The sequence below is a fragment of the Rhinatrema bivittatum genome, chromosome 8 (genome assembly GCF_901001135.1).
Source record: "Rhinatrema bivittatum chromosome 8, aRhiBiv1.1, whole genome shotgun sequence".
NCBI classification, from domain to species: domain Eukaryota; kingdom Metazoa; phylum Chordata; class Amphibia; order Gymnophiona; family Rhinatrematidae; genus Rhinatrema; species Rhinatrema bivittatum.
In genome coordinates this window covers 12,045,984-12,062,511 of record NC_042622.1, presented here as the reverse complement: position 1 = coordinate 12,062,511, position 16,528 = coordinate 12,045,984, and the positions used below count along the sequence as shown (strand labels likewise).

Sequence of the window (16,528 nt, the reverse complement as noted above, 5' to 3'; positions counted from 1 at the left end):
CAGGCCTGGTTTTCAGGATATCCACAATGAATATGCATAAGATAGAGTTGCATGCACTGCCTTCATCATATGCACATGTAACTCATGCATATTCATTGTGGATGTCCTGAAAACCTGACTGGTTAGGTGTGCCTCAAGGAGAGGGTTGGAAGATACTAGCTTAAAATCAGAAGTTAAAATAATAAATCACAACATTAAAGCAACAAAATCAAAACAACAAATACAATCATAATTTGCAATGATAAAAGCAATATCAGTACAAAGATTTTTGGGTTTTTTTTCCAATTATATTTTTTTACAGTAATAAAGAGGGAATAGGAATTATCCTACATAATTCCAAAAGTTAAACAGATACTAAGCAAGAGAAAAAAACCTAAAAGAAACCCAAAACTTCATAAATCGAGTCCTCATCAAGAGGGGCATTCTAAGAAAACCTCATATTATGAGAAGAGGAGGTTCAATCCATATTAATACCCACCCTAATCCATAAACAACCATCTGTCCTTCAGTAATGTCTCCAGGTGTGTGGGATCCCAAAATATAACCCTATTACCCTGATAGGACACCAAACATTTACGTGGGAATTTGAAACAGAAGGTTGTCCCTACAGCTTACACTCTCTGTCTCAATGCCAGGAATTGCTTCCTCTGGCATTGAGTAGTATGAAATACATCGGGAAATGCTTGTACCTTTTTCACACAAAATAGAAAATCTTTATTCAAAAAATACTTTCAAAATATTAACTCTTTAACAGATTGCAAGCAACAGGAGACATAGAGGATTGCTCTGCAAGAAATATCACCCATTGAGGATTCTAATAAAACAGAGATGTTTGAAACATCAAATTTGAGCCATACCACGAACATAACATAAGAACAGGATTCAGCTTCCTTTTATTTTCTGGAATAAAATATATTTTTGAAAGTAATGGAAGCTTCTCTTGTGGTAGACCTAAAATTTCATTCCCTGTACGTACCCGGATCAGTCCAGACTCCTGGGATTTGCCTCCCCTCCAGCAGATGGAGACAGAGAAGTTTTAACAGACTCCGTCCTATACCCCTGAGGTGCCACCTAGAGTCTGTCAGTATTTCTCTGTCTCCAGCAGATGGTGGAGGTGCAAAACCTTTAGTCTGGGTTTGGTGTTAGGTTTTTAGTTTGTTGGTATTCGTTCCTTTGGGAATCTTAAAAAGACAAGGATTTAGTGGAAAAAAAAACAACCCAAAGAGAAGATAAGAACATAAGAAAATGCCATACTGGGTCAGACCAAGGGTCCATCAAGCCCAGCATCCTGTTTCCAACAGTGGCCAATCCAGGCCATAAGAACCTGGCAAGTACCCAAAAACTAAGTCTATTCCATGTAACCATTGCTAATGGCAGTGGCTATTCTCTAAGTGAACTTAATAGCAGGTAATGGACTTCTCCTCCAAGAACTTATCCAATCCTTTTTTAAACACAGCTATACTAACTGCACGAACCACATTCTCTGGCAACAAATTCCAGAGTTTAATTGTGCGTTGAGTAAAAAAGAACTTTCTCCGATTAGTTTTAAATGTGCCCCATGCTAACTTCATGGAGTGCCCCCTAGTCCTTCTACTATCCGAAAGAGTAAATAACCGATTCACATCTACCCGTTCTAGACCTCTCATGATTTTAAACACCTCTATCATATCCCCCCTCAGTCGTCTCTTCTCCAAGCTGAAAAGTCCTAACCTCTTTAGTCTTTCCTCATAGGGGAGTTGTTCCATTCCCCTTATCATTTTGGTCGCCCTTCTCTGTACCTTCTCCATCGCAATTATATCTTTTTTGAGATGCGGCGACCAGAATTGTACACAGTATTCAAGGTGCAGTCTCACCATGGAGCGATACAGAGGCATTATGACATTTTCCGTTTTTTTCATCATTCCTTTTCTAATAATTCCCAACATTCTGTTGCTTTTTTGACTGCCGCAGCACACTGAACCGACGATTTCAATGTGTTATCCACTATGACACCTAGATCTCTTTCTTGGGTTGTAGCACCTAATATGGAACCTAACATTGTGTAACTATAGCATGGGTTATTTGTCCCTATATGCATCACCTTGCACTTATCCACATTAAATTTCATCTGCCATTTGGATGCCCAATTTTCCAGTCTCACAAGGTCTTCCTGCAATTTATCACAATCTGCTTGTGATTTAACTACTCTGCACAATTTTGTGTCATCTGCAAATTTGATTATCTCACTCGTCGTATTTCTTTCCAGATCATTTATAAATATATTGAACAGTAAGGGTCCCAATACAGATCCCTGAGGCACTCCACTGTCCACTCGCTTCCACTGAGAAAATTGCCCATTTAATCCTACTCTTTAAGCCTCCATATCTCTTTAAGCCTCCCAGGGGGTTGCTAGGTCCTGGTGGGACCATCCCCCCCTGGTAGCAGAGGCTCTGGAGCAGAGGGTTGGGAACCCTGTAACTGCCTGGGCCTGAGGGTGATACCGGGGAGCCCGGTTCACTCACCCTCTGAAGATCTGCACATAGGAAAAAAAAACCAACGCTGAGGAGATTTATTTAATTTCTGAGCTGGCCTAGCGGTCTCTTTCGGCCCTCCTTCCTTCCTACGCCGTTTTCGCTGTTGTTTTCAGTTCCTACGAGCTCCCGGGGGTTTGTCTTGGTCGCGCTGGTTCTTTTTTCAGGCCCCGATCCTAATTTAGCTCGGGGATCATGCCGCATGGTGCGGCCGGAGGGCCGGAGGGGGAATGATGAAAAGATGATTTATATTCGGACAACAACCAACAAGGACTGAGTTGCACAGGCTGGATAAACATGCGTGGGAGTAGCTTGCTATGACAGCAATTACTACCCCTAACCAATTAGCTAGATATTTCACTTAGATGCACCTCCAGCACTGATACCCCTAACCAATTAGCTAGATACTTCACTTAGATGCAGTTCCAGCACTGCTAACTACATCGATGGCGGGGGTGGAAGGGAAATAGAACCAAAAAGTCACTTACAAGGGACAAGAGTAACAGATAAATATGGGGGGGGGAAGTGAAAGCTTGCTGGGCAGACTGGATGGACCGTTTGGTCTTCTTCTGCCGTCATTTCTATGTTTCTATATATGTATGAAGGCTCTTCGGGGAAACTGATTCCGGCGAAATCACATCGCAGCAGCTCCAGAGCACACAGGGACCCTGGGAGGGCAGAATTGCTGCGGCAGCCTCAGGACCCTTTTCTCCTTAGCTCAGGTACTGAAGCCTTATTGCGAACGTTCAGGGAGCAGAAGAAGGCTGCCCTGGGGAAGGGGAGCTCCCCACCACCTATTTCGCCACAGTCCTGCTGCCCCTGGGGGTGGGGGGGGGGCAACTTGTAGGCAGCTCAGATCTCTTCCTCAGAGGAGGAACAAGGGAAAGAATCAGATGAGTCTTCTTCCTCGTTCTTCTCCAACTTTGTTTTGTTGCTGCATAAAGCCTTCAATGCACGGAAAGCAGCAAAGAGCCAGGAGTACTAAGGTACCCCGTGAGGTCCCGGTGTCGCTGGGGGCTGGGACAGGAGCCTCATCACTCCACAAGTGTACCAAGTCACACAGTGGCATAGAAGCCCACAAGGCCAAACGCCCTCTCCAGTCCCTTTCAGGTCCAGTGGACAGTTCAGATACGGACGGTGCGGATGAAGGAGAGTCTCCTCCGCAAGCCCCTGGTGAGGGACCAGATGCAGATCAGGATTACCAGCTCCAGCCGGCCAAGCCAGTGGGTGCGCCTCTAGTGGAGGGCGATGATCTCAAAGTGGTCCGCCTGTTCAGAAGGGATGAACTAGGTCTACTTATCCCGGCCATTCTGGAGGAGCTGGGCATTGAGGTTCCTCCAGAGGACTCATGGTTTGGGGCTATGGATCCGGTGATGGTGGGGCTCAGGGGTCCAGCTCGATCCTTTCCGTTTCATACGTCAGTTACGGATCTTTTGTTTAAGCAGTGGGACACTCCGGACCTGTGTTTAAAGGTAAATTGGGCTATGGACAAGTTATACCCGCTTCTGGAGTAAGCGCTGGATCTTCTTAAGGTCCCTAAGGTGAAGCCGCGGTCTCGGCAGTGACCAAGAAAACCACCATCCCGGTAACAGGAGCCACTGCCCTGAAGGATTTGCAGGATCGTAAATTGGAGTTGCAACTTAAAAAGATTTTTTAGGTTTCCGCCCTAGGGGTCCGGGCCGCTATGTGCAGCAGTTTCACGCTACGAGCCAGTCTCCACTGGGTGCAGGATTTGCAAGCAGCAGCATCCCTTTCTGCGAGTGAGGCGGTGCAAGCGGGGCGCCTGGAGGCGGCGGTAGCTTACAGTGCTGACGCGCTTTATGATCTGTTACGGACTTCTGGCAGGACTATGGCCTCGGCCGTGTCCGCCCGTAGGCTCCTCTGGCTTAGACACTAGGCGGCGGATGTTTCGTCTAAGGCTCAACTGGGTTCCTTACCATTCAAGGGTAAACCTCTTTTTGGGCAACAATTAGAGGACATGATAAAATCTCTGGAGAAGAATAAAGTCCATAGGTTGCCGGAGGATAGACCCAGGAAGAGAGGATCCTTTCCTCAACGGGTGAGATTTCGGGGAAATCACCAGTTTCACTCTTCACAGTCCGCTGGTTCGTCCTTTTGACAGGGTCCCAGCCGCCAATCTTCTTGGAATCAGTCCTTTCGAGGGCTTCTCAAGGAAGACCCGGTTATGGCGGCGGCGTTTTATGCAGCAAACTCTATAGATGTATAAGTTCAATTGCAGATCAATTTGAAGCCTGCTGAGGTTTTGAAAGTTTTTGAATCAGTTGGAGGCATCTTTCATTTTATGAAGATTTTGTGGAGATTCCAAATGGATTAAGGCAGTTTCAATAAGCCTTGGTGTATATCAGACATTGACAATAAGTCATCTACAAACCTACCGCTTTGCCAGTTGAGCATTTGCAATAAAATGTGGAATCAGTTTTTTCCGTGTTAAGTACATCTGAATGCAATGCTATGTGCAACTGATATTCACACAATAAACATTATGGAACTTAATGATGCAATATTGAAGTATGGATGTTGATCAACTTGTACCACGAAGACATATGCAAATATTGGTTATCTGAACAATATAGCATCTTTCCCTGAAGAAGCCCCCAGGGAAGGGGCGAAATGGGTATCCCGTCGGGTACTATACTGTTCATCACAATATAGAGTATCATGATATTACTTGTCAAAAAATTGTAGATACTTGGTATCTTTACAATATTGTGTAATTAATGGAAATATAATGTTGTGTAATACAGTTTGAATATTTATTTATTTATTTATTTATTTATTTTTGGTTTTTATATACCGATCTTCCTGCATTAGATACAAATCAAACCGGTTTACAAAGAACGTAAAACTTGCCTGTAGGCTATACATTGAAGCTTGAACATTAACCTTGAAAGAACCTGGAACAACAAATTGAATTATGAAATAATTATAACATTAAATAAATTATAAATTATAAATAAATATAACATTAGTCATAAGTATCGTTAGTTTACATGATGTATTTTAATGTGGTGGTGTGGGATATGATAGTATGCCTGGTATGTATGGAGGTATGATGTGAGTATTTTAATGTGGGTATTTACAGCAGCACATAGTGTTATTTGTTATAAAATTTATTTTTGATATGCTGGTGAAATAAAATTATATACATAATATTTGTCTGGCATTAGAATGTGCCGGGTTCCTCTGGTTTAGTAGTGATTGACTCTAGTAACAGAGGATGCACTTATGTATATGACCTGAATTGGGTGAAGAGTCATCTGTGCCCTACCCAGATGCTGGAGTACCTGGGAGCAAGATTCGATACTCATATCGACAAAGTTTTTCTCACCTGCAAGAGAATTCAGAAGTTGCAAGCCCAGGTGGGATGGATGCTGCGGATACCAGTCCCCAGGGCTTCAGATTATCTTCAGGTTCTGGGGTTGATGGCATCTACCTTGGATTTGGTTTCATCAGCCTTTGCCCACATGTGCCCTCTTCAGGGGGTGCTGCTATTGCAGTGGAATCTGTTGTCAGAGAAATTTCGACTTGCCACTGCAGGGGGCCTCCAGGTCCAGTCTCTCATAGTGGCTGTGTCGGCCCAATTTGGAAAAGGGGATCGATCTGGAGGTTCCGAACTGGGTGGTCGTGACCATGGATGTCAGCCTCAAGGATTGGGGAGCGGTCTGCCTGGGGCTTACATCGCAAGGTCTGTGGTCACCAGTGGAAGCATCCTGGTCTATCGAACGTTTGGAAACTAGAGCAGTGCGCAGGGCCTTGATAGAGTTCCTTCCGCTGGTCTGAGGTCAGATGGTCAGAGTGTTTTCAGACAGTGCTACAACAGTGGCATATATCAATTGGCAAGGGGGAACAAAGTGTCACTCAGTTGTCCAGGAAGCTCAGGAACTTTTTGTCTGGGCAGAGCTACATTTGAAGGGGATAGCCACTTCTTATGTGTCAGGAGTGGACAATGTTCAGGTGGACTATCTCAGCCGACAACAGTTGGACCCATGAGAATGAGAGCTGTCATTGGAAGCCTTCGGCCTTATCCATTCATGTTGGGGCAGTCCAAGTCTAGATATGATGACATCCAGGAACAATGGTAAGGCAGCAAGCTTCTTCAGCCCGAGGGCATAGAAGCTCTGGTTCTTCCATGGCCCACAGAGATCTTACTGAAAGTGTTCCCTGGGTGTTAAGACACATTGAGAGATATCAGGGCCAGGTGGTACTGGTTGCTCCAGAGTGGCTGTGTCATCCATGGTTTGCTCATTTGCAGGGACTGTTAAGGCAAGGTCCTATTTTCTCAGATCAAGTGGATTGCTTTTGTCTCGCCGCTTGGCTTTTGAGAAGAGGCGTTTAAGATTGAAAGGTTACTCGTAACCAATGATTTCCACTTTGCTTCAGGCTAGGACACTGGTCACGTCTATGGCGCCTGTCCGGGTATGGAAAGTGTTTGACAACTGGTGTGTGGAGGAAGGTCTTGACCCATTATGGGTAGATATTCTGCAGGTTTTGGCCTTCTTGCAACACAGCCTTTCCAAGAGCTTAGCTTACAGTTCACTGCAGGTTCAGGTGGTAGCCTTGAGGTGTCTCAGAGGTAGGCTCCGGGGGAGGTTGTTGCCTTCACATCTGGATGTGGTTAGGTTTCTGAAAGGGGTCAAGCATCTGTGACCCCCAGTATGCAGGTTGTGTCCAGCATGGAGTTTGAACTTAGTCTTACAGGTGCTTTGTGGGCCTTCGTTTGAGCCATTGAGGAAAGCATCTTTGAAGGACCTCGCCCTGAAGATGGTGTTTCTGGTGGCAATTTGTTTGGCTCGAAGGATTTCGGAGCTGCAGGCTTTGTCCTGTAGGTTACCCTTTCTTAGAGTCAAAGAGGAGGGGGTGTCGTGCATTGTTCCCTTGATCCTACCTAAGGTAGTTTTCTCTTTTCATCTGAATTAGACGGTAGAGCTTCCTGCCTTCCTGAATTGGACGGCCGAGTCACCGGACTCCAAGGAGCTCCATTTGTTGGATGTTTGTCAGGTGCATTCCCTAAAGGTCACCAACAGTTTTTAGCGATCAGTTCATTTTTTTGTGTTTGGAAGTGCAAAGAAGGGTTCCAAGGCCTCCCAAGTTCACAATAGCGCTTTGGCTGAAGGAAGCTATTGCTCCGGCCTACATTTGTAAAGGAAGAACAATTCCAGAGGGCTTGCATACGCACTCTACTAGAGCACAGGTGGCCTTAAGGGCTGAGTGACAGTTGGTAAGAACTTAAGAACTTGCCATGCTGGGAGAGACCAAGGGTCCATCAAGCCCAGCATCCTGTTTCCAACAGTGGCCAAACCAGGCCACAAGAACCTGGCAAGTACCCAAAAACTAAGAAGATCCCATGCTACTGATGCAATTAATAGCAGTGGCTATTCCCTAAGTAAACTTGATTAATAGCCGTTAATGGACTTCTCCGAGAACTTATCCAAACCTTTTTTGAACCCAGCTACACTAACTGCACCAACCATGCTGCAGGAGATTGGAGAGCTGCAGCGTGATCTTCCTTACACACTTTTTCTCACCATTAGGCTCCAGGTGAAACATTCTTTGGCAAAAATGTGTTGCGAGGGGGGTCTTTCACAAACCCGCCCAGTGTCGGGATGCTTTGTCTGGACTGATCTGGGTATTAACAGGAAAGGAAAATCGGTTCTTACCTGCTAATTTTCATTCCTGATGTACCACAGATCAGGCCAGAGACCCAGCCCTTTGTATCTTCCTCAAGACCTTTGCAGCAAGTCCGTCTTATGACCTGCTTTCTGGCAAGAGCTGTCAGGTTGTGTATATACTGAGCCTTCAGAGGAATGTCTGGTTGTTGTTAGCCTTGGGTTGTTTGTGGTTATTCTGTTCTTAGGGGGCTCCAACCTTTGGGTTTGGCGTTCCCCTCATTTAAGCAATAGTTAGTATTGTTGTTCTAATTTGGCTTGGGTACAGATCAATACCGAGGGACTGCAGGCGCCACTCTTGGTTATGTAGCAGTGCCACAGAGTCTTTGGTTCTCTGCCGCCATCTGCTGGTAGGGATGCAAATTCCACTTCTCTGGACCGATCAGTGGTACTTCAGGAACAAAAATTAGCAGGTAAAAACCAGTTTTCCTATCATTCACGGACATAACAAATAGAAATAAAATGTATACCACCAGAATTAAAATAATAAAAAATTCATCAACTTTTAGAAAACGAATCAGCAACAGCAGAGTAATCATTTAAGAGTCCTAAGTGGAAAATGAGATGCACTGGTGCCCAAAGGCTCATATGAAGAACCAAGCCTTAATTTCGTTTCTGAATTTCAAGTTTTATTTCTTGCCCTGTGTCAAGTGACAATGCATTCCACCTTAAAAATCCAGGGGTGGCCCTGGTTTGAACCATGACCTGATTTTAATGAGTCAGCCAAACCTGCTTCTATCGCCTGCTTAAATTCAGGTCTCCCATTCTTGAAAATGCCAGGATCATAATCCACATTGAGTCTGTCTCTAGTGTTAAGTGCTGTTTAAAAATAATATTGATGGTTCCCCCTTCCCCTTCCCAGAAAACCTCCTCAATGAGAAAGAGGCAGATAAATTAAATAGACAGATACAAGTTAATAATATTGATAGTGTCTCCTCCCTCCAGATAATAAATTAAATAGACAGATATAAGTTAATAATATTGATAGTCCCCCCTCCCCCCCCCCGATAATAAATTAAATAGACAGGGAATAAGTTAATAATATTGATAGTCCCCCTCCCACCAGATAATAAATTAAATAGACAGACAGATATAAGTTAATAATATTGATAGTCCCCCCTCCCCCAGATAATAAATTAAATAGACAGGGAATAAGTTAATAATATTGATAGTGTCCCCTCCCTCCAGATAATAAATTAAATAGACAGACAGATATAAGTTAATAATATTGATAGTGTCCCCTCCCTCCAGATAATAAATTAAATAGACAGGGAATAAGTTAATAATATTGATAGTGTCCCCTCCCTCCAGATAATAAATTAAATAGACAGGGAATAAGTTAATAATATTGATAGTCCCCCTCCCCCCAGATAATAAATTAAATGGACAGATATAAGTTAATAATATCAATATTATTAACTTATATCTGTCTGTCTAATTTATTATTGATACTCCCCCCTCCCCCCAGATAATAAATTACAGACAGATATAAGTTAATAATAGTGATAGTGTCCTCTCCCCCCAGATAATACATTAAATAGACAGATATAAGTTGAAAGCTTTGCAGATTTTAGTTGCAAACACTTTACTGTTTTAGTGAGTACATTTTTCTTTCTTGTGAGACCAGGAGGAATAAAATCTCCTTTTTCTTGCCCCATTTCAGTTTTCATGTCTTCGGGGAGCTCTGGAAAAGTGATGGAAAAGCCGAAAGAGAAGGAACGAAGCTCCTCCGAGTCTGGATGCAAGGACAATGCGGACAAACGGAAGCGCAGTCGTGTGACAGAGAAAGTCCTGAACACCAACAGCAACCCGTCCAGTCCCAGTGCGGCCAAACGCCGACGCACATAGGCAGCAGGGAGAGAGAGCAGCTTAGGCTACCAGAGGAGACGGCAGGGCTAACAGGGCTGGGGGGGATAAGGGAGGAGTGCAGGGGCCCAGGTGGATGAGAGAGGACTGCAGAGGCTGTCAAGGAGTCAGGATGAGAGACTTGCAGGGGACAGTGTGGGAGTGAGAGAGGACAGCAGGGAGCCCGCTAATAAGAGAGGGCTCGTGGGGAGAACAGAGGCCGGGATGGTGGAGTGAGAGGAGAGTGCAGGGCCCCAGCCTGAACCATAGGGTGCAGTGTCAGTAAATCTGCTTAAGCAGTAGCGATGCAAGGGCTGGATTCTCAGCTCTGACACCCTGCTGAAGCATTTCAGAAATGAACAAGTGTTAGTACCCTGTATGCCTACGGCTGGGCCTCCAGCAAATCACCTGATGCATCATTGGGAAAGAATAAATCTTTAACACTGTGCCAGCGGCTCTGACCTTAGACACTGCCATTTGGCAGGACCCTCTAATTGCCCCCACCCACCTGCCCACACCCCCCTGCCCTAGTGGAAGGGGACTGGAAGTCCCAGCATGCGGGAAAGCCCTCTTCCCTCCAGTGCAGTGAAAAGACCCCTAGATTGTGCCGTGGGCTTGGCAGGAGGACTGGAGCAGCGAATCCCCCCTCCCACTCTCCTTTTGGAGGGGGCAGCAGTGCCACAAGCTGGGCCCTAGATTGCCTCCTGCACTCTGCACCTCCCTGGGGTCAGCCGTGACTTTCTTCTTCTTAGCTGTCTATTCCGTCCTCTGTGTTTGCGCTGCTCTGGTCGTTTAACTCAGGTCCCCCCGAATAAACCTTATTCTGAAGGGGGTGAGTGATTTTTCGGTTTTAAAGAAAAGAGGCCTGCTCCAGCCATAATCCATACAGGAAGAAGGAGCCCGTGGGCAGTGAGGGCCGGCTCCTTCTCTCTCAGGCGAGGCCACGGGCCATGCCTGACGTCCATTCCCAATTCTGCTGGAGCCCGGAGCTGGCTCACCCCTGCAGCAACAAAGCACAAAAGAGAGAGAAAAAAAAATCAATGTAAAATAAAACCTGAAAGCGAAGGTCCCTAGAAGCATAGGAAATTCTTGTAGCAGTAAGCAAGGCGGGGAGAGGGCTTCCTGCTGCTCCCTTGGCTGCCTGCGTGCGCCATAGCTGTACTGATGTCAGTGATTGTTAAATGCTATCTTTTAGAGGAAACGAATGTCGTGCTGTAGATTTTGGTGGGTTATGGTTTCCATCCCTTTCATGTCGCTCCTTTTCTTATGGGGCCTGTATTTTTGCTTAGCACAGTTTGTCTATTAGAGGCGGTATAAAAAAAATCTGTAAATAAGTAAATGTGGTTGTAACATGTGTAGGAAGCAGGCAGGGAAGTCACTGAATATGCTGAAAGCTATTTTTCTAATCATTTGTTTAATAAACACCAAAAGTATACAATCTTAGTGTCTGCCCAGTCCTGGGCCTGCAGCCTGCCGCTTTGCACACAGACTCCTGGCTTCCTTTCGGCTCGTACGGCCGAGTCATAAGACCACCCACAGCAGGGCTTCCCAAACCTGGTCCCGGCAGCAACACAGCCCGTCGATTTTTTTAAGGATATCCGCAGTGAAGAGGCACGGGATGCATGTGCATATCATGGTCTTATTATTGGTGATGGTTGTGGGTGGATCCTTGGGCCGGTGGCAGATGACCACGCCCCCGAGCGAAGATCCCGAGAGGGACCACCGGTCAGGCTCGGAGTTGGGAGACAGACACACACTAGTTCTTTTATTAAACAGTTCTTGATAACCACCAGAGGTGGCAGTAGTGAGCTGGAAGAGCCCGGCTGGGCTGTAGTCCTTCAGGCACTGGAACAGCGATCCCAGAAAGGCTGAGCTGTAGAGAAACTGAATATAGTGAGTAGGCAGGGTATGCAGAGTTCAGGAACAGAACCTTGATGGTAACACTCACACAATAGTCTCTTAGAAGCAGCTCAGGAGCTGGAAGGAAGTAGGTCCTCGAGGAGCGAGTACCTGGTTCAGGGAAAGCTCTGAGAGAGAGATGGTAACTCACTGGTGTTGTAGGCAGCGATGACTTCCTGGCAGAAGTTGTATTCAGTAGCAAGTCCGGGAACGTGGGCCCTCGAGGAGCGAGTACCTGGTTCCAGGCAACGCTCTGAGAGAGAGATGGTAACTCACTGGTGTTGTAGGCAGCGGGGACTTCCTGGCAGACGTTGTATTCAGTAGCAGGTCCGGGAATGTGGGCCCTCGAGGAGCAAGTACCGGTTCCAGACTGAAAAGCAAGAGAGAGAGCGAGGCCCCCGAGGAGCGGGTACCCCTGGTAAAGTCCGAGGAGGCAGAGTAGCAAGGTAAGCGGAGAGCGAATCCCATCCGCAGCGATACCTGGAGGCAGCTAGGTAGGAATCCTTTTGCTAACTCAATTAGTTAGCGAAATGAAAGACCTTTAAATATGCGAAGATGATGACGTCATCTCGGGGGGACGCCCCTAAGGTTTGCGCCACTGCTGGTACTCGAGTCGGGGCCGCGCCCTTAGGCCTCAGGAGAACATGGCGGAAGGCAGCGTCTAGCCGGTCCGGGAACGCCGGAGGAGGTCGGCAAGATGACGCCGCGGCAGCCAGACTTCCATCAACCCCGGAGGGAGTCGCCAAAGAGGTAAGGAGGGCGGAGTGGAGACGTCGGGCAGCGACTGTCCCAACACATGGAGACTCGATATTTGCAGATTTATCTCATGCCTCTTCGTTGCGGATATCCTGTGGGCTCCCCAGGACAGCTTCGGGAAGCTCTGCCTTACAGGGCGGCGCACGGGGGCCACTCAACTCTTTGAGTTGTCCAACTCCATCCCACCGTTGCTTTTCAGAAATGAAAGGGTTTCATTCTCATGCTTCAGCAGCTGGGATTGTTGAGACGGAAGCTGGATTTTCCCCCGGCTCTGCTCTCTTTCCGTGGACCCACATGCGCGTTAGCTAAAGGTGAGCACGCATGGCGGCGGGGGAGACCTTTCAGGTCCTTGCTTCAGAATGAACCCCAGCTTCTTCTCGGGGCGCTAGATGCCGCTGGGTTCTGCATGTCCTACACCCACTACTATTCCCAGGATCTGCAGCTGCCCTGAAAATGTTCACTAAAGTAGGTACAGACTCCCTCTTAACTGTGACAATGCTTTCCCTAGCTCGGCAGCTGATTTCATTAATTGGGATTGGCTTCTGTCACTAGTTGGGCCAGTTTGTGAGCTAAAGGGGTAGTTGGGATCTGGTTTAAAGCAGGTACGCCAGAGGAGACCGCCCTTTGAAGGGGGGTTACTGTTACGACTGTCGCTGCCCGACGTCTCCACTCCGCCCACCTTACCTTTTTTTGCGACTCCTCCCACGGTTGATGGACGTCTGGCTGCCGCGGCGTCTGCCTGCCGTCCTCTCCGGTGTCCCCGGTCCGGCTTGGGCGCTGCATCCCGCCACGTTGTCCAGGTACCATAGGGCGCGCGCGCGGCCCTGCTTCTTATTCTCTCTTTGGCGCGAACCTCAGGGGCGTCCCCCTGTGATGATGTCACGCATCCCGGATACAAAAGCCTACACTGTTTGCTAGCTAATCGAGTTAGCAAGGGATCTCTTTACGGATGGGATTCGCTCTCCGTACCCAGCTACTCTGCCTCTCCAACTTCGGACTTTATCCTAACGGGGTACCCGCTCCTCGGGGGCCTCTCTCATTTCTTTCAGGTCGCTATCAGGTCTGACTCGCTGCCTGAACCTATCTCTTCTGCTTGGAAGAAACCGCTGCCTACATCATCAGTGAGTTACCAACTTTATATCCCCAGGGCTGTTCCCTGGAACCAGGTACTCGCTCCTCGAGGGCCTGCCTCTATTCCAGCTTCTGTGTCACCTTCTGCTTATATATGGGTGTCCTCTCAGTTTTTGCTCTGACTCCATCTGCTGGAAGGGGGAGATAACCCAGGGTCTGGGCTGATCCGAGCTACTACAGGAACGAAAATTAGCAGATAAGAATCCATTTTCTTATCCCCACTTTTCTTTGTTTTATCCAAATCCCTTGTTTATGGGGTATAACAGTTGGATCCCAATGATTTAAATTCTCCCAGAGAAACCAGAGGTTTCTCTAGGAGAACTGCTTGGTGAATTTAAATGCTACAGGGAGAGAGCAGGGTTCAGGCTAAATCTTGACCAATTGAAAGGCCTCCTAACTGATGATGGTGAATGCATAGGAGGATGGGAGATTCTCCCCTTTTATGGGCTGACAGGATGATAAAATATTTGAGGATTTACTTACCAAGCAATTTGAATCTTGTGTTCTGAATTGGTCACTGTTGGAAACAGGATGCTGGGCTTGAGGGACCCTCGGTCTGACCCAGAATGGCAATTTCTTATCTTCTACATGAGCTCAATATACACAGATTTTTAGAAACTACCAAGCACACTTTGAGAGCATGGATACCCTTAAATTCCTCACTCCTTGGGAGAATATCCTTATTTAGAATCAGCATCTTACCTAAATGTTTATATGTTTTTGGGCTACACCCTCTTTATCTAGACAGGCTCTCTCTGTTTTTTTTTTAAGAAATGAGGACATATCTATGGAAAAGATCCCATATTGCACTCAATCATCTTATGAAACCTTAGGGATCAATCTGACATATATGAAGAGCATGCTGACAGAGGAGGTCTTTCAACTACAGCACCAGAGGCTGAGGCAGAGGAGGGATGTAGCACAGGAGGAAACACCATCGTTGGCCAGTTCAGAGAGTAGTGCAAGTCAGAGCAGCACCCTGCCATCACCACCTAGCACTCCCTCCACAGTAAAATGGGAACAATCCTTACTTCTGTTCCAGGCAATCGTGAAAGCACACGTCCAATCTCAGCAAAGGAGTCTGCACCTCAAATCTCAGTAAGAGGCTATCTCGCAGAGCCCATTGAGGATATGGACACAGATATGCAGGAATATTGGTCCCACAAGTCTAGCAACTGGCCAGACCTAGCAAGAGTGGCTCAGCACTATCGCTCTTGGCCACCAAGTGTCCCCAGCGAAAGAGTGTTCTCCACGATAGGGGAAAACCCTCATCGCTCCAGGCTGCACCACCCTTGATAGTAAAGCTAGTGTCCCTGAAAATTAATCCGCCTTTGCTTAGTTATCCAGATTTGTCATGTGAGTGGCAAGACGAATGAAAGGAATTTGAAAGTCCTGTAGCCTCACTGCCTGTCTTCCTGCTGTACCTCAAATACCAGCAATGGGGCCTACAATACATCCAGCAACATCCACATCCAGTGACTGCATCTGCCTGGTGTGTCCCCAACACCATCCGTTGTGTCACACATCCACAATCAAACTGCTGCTGGCGCCCAGGCCCGAGATGCCAGATCAAGGGCCAAGCCACCCTGAAAGCTGAATCCTGCTGTGTCTCCAAAATGTCAATTGATTCCCATATCTGCAATCACATTGCTGCTGCCACCCAGACCTGAGATGCAAGATCAAGGACCACATCATTGCAAATGCTGAGTCCTGCTGTGTCCCAATACCGACTGTTGGGTCAACACATCCTGCTTCCTCCTGCCATGTTTCCAAAAACATCAATGGGGCCAACATGCACTGACACCTTCTGCCTGCCTAGCCCTTACCAACATCACTGGGGCCAACATGCACTGACACAATCTGCCTGCCTAGCCCTTACCAACATCACAGGGGCCAACATGCACTGACACCTTCTGCCTGCCTAGCCCTTACCAACATCACTGGGGCCAACATGCACTGACACACTCTGCCTGCCTAGCCCTTACCAACATCACAGGGGCCAACATGCACTGACACCTTCTGCCTGCCTAGCCCTTACCAACATCACAGGGGCCAACATGCACTGACACCTTCTGCCTGCCTAGCCCTTACCAACATCACTGGGGCCAACATGCACTGACACACTCTGCCTGCCTAGCCCTTACCAACATCACAGGGGCCAACATGCACTGACACAATCTGCCTGCCTAGCCCTTACCAACATCACAGGGGCCAACATGCACTGACACAATCTGCCTGCCTAGCCCTTACCAACATCACAGGGGCCAACATGCACTGACACCTTCTGCCTGCCTAGTCCTTACCAACATCACAGGGGCCAACATGCACTGACACAATCTGCCTGCGTAGTCCTTACCAACATCACTGGGGCCAACATGCACTGACACAATCTGCCTGCGTAGTCCTTACCAACATCACTGGGGCCAACATGCACTGACACCTTCTGCCTGCCTAGTCCTTACCAACATCACTGGGGCCAACATGCACTGACACAATCTGCCTGCGTAGTCCTTACCAACATCACTGGGGCCAACATGCACTGACACAATCTGCCTGCCTAGTCCTTACCAACATCACTGGGGCCAACATGCACTAACACCTTCTGCCTGCCTAGCCCTTACCAACATCACAGGGGCCAACATGCACTGACACAATCTGCCTGCCTAGTCCTTACCAACATCACTGGGGCCAACATGCACT

The 16,528-nt window shown here is 47.3% G+C and overlaps 1 protein-coding gene across 1 annotated transcript in view; it reads left to right on the top strand.

Moving 5' to 3' along the window:
* MRGBP (MRG domain binding protein) overlaps positions 1 to 11,472 on the top strand; it is a 28,722-nt gene extending 17,250 nt beyond the window's left edge. Inside the window, exon 5 of the mRNA XM_029612658.1 lies at positions 9,861 to 11,472. Within this exon, the coding sequence (XP_029468518.1) occupies positions 9,861 to 10,045 (185 nt within the window). The 3' untranslated portion in view covers positions 10,046 to 11,472. The remainder of the gene's footprint in view (positions 1 to 9,860) is intronic.
* Positions 11,473 to 16,528: the final 5,056 nt, after the last annotated feature.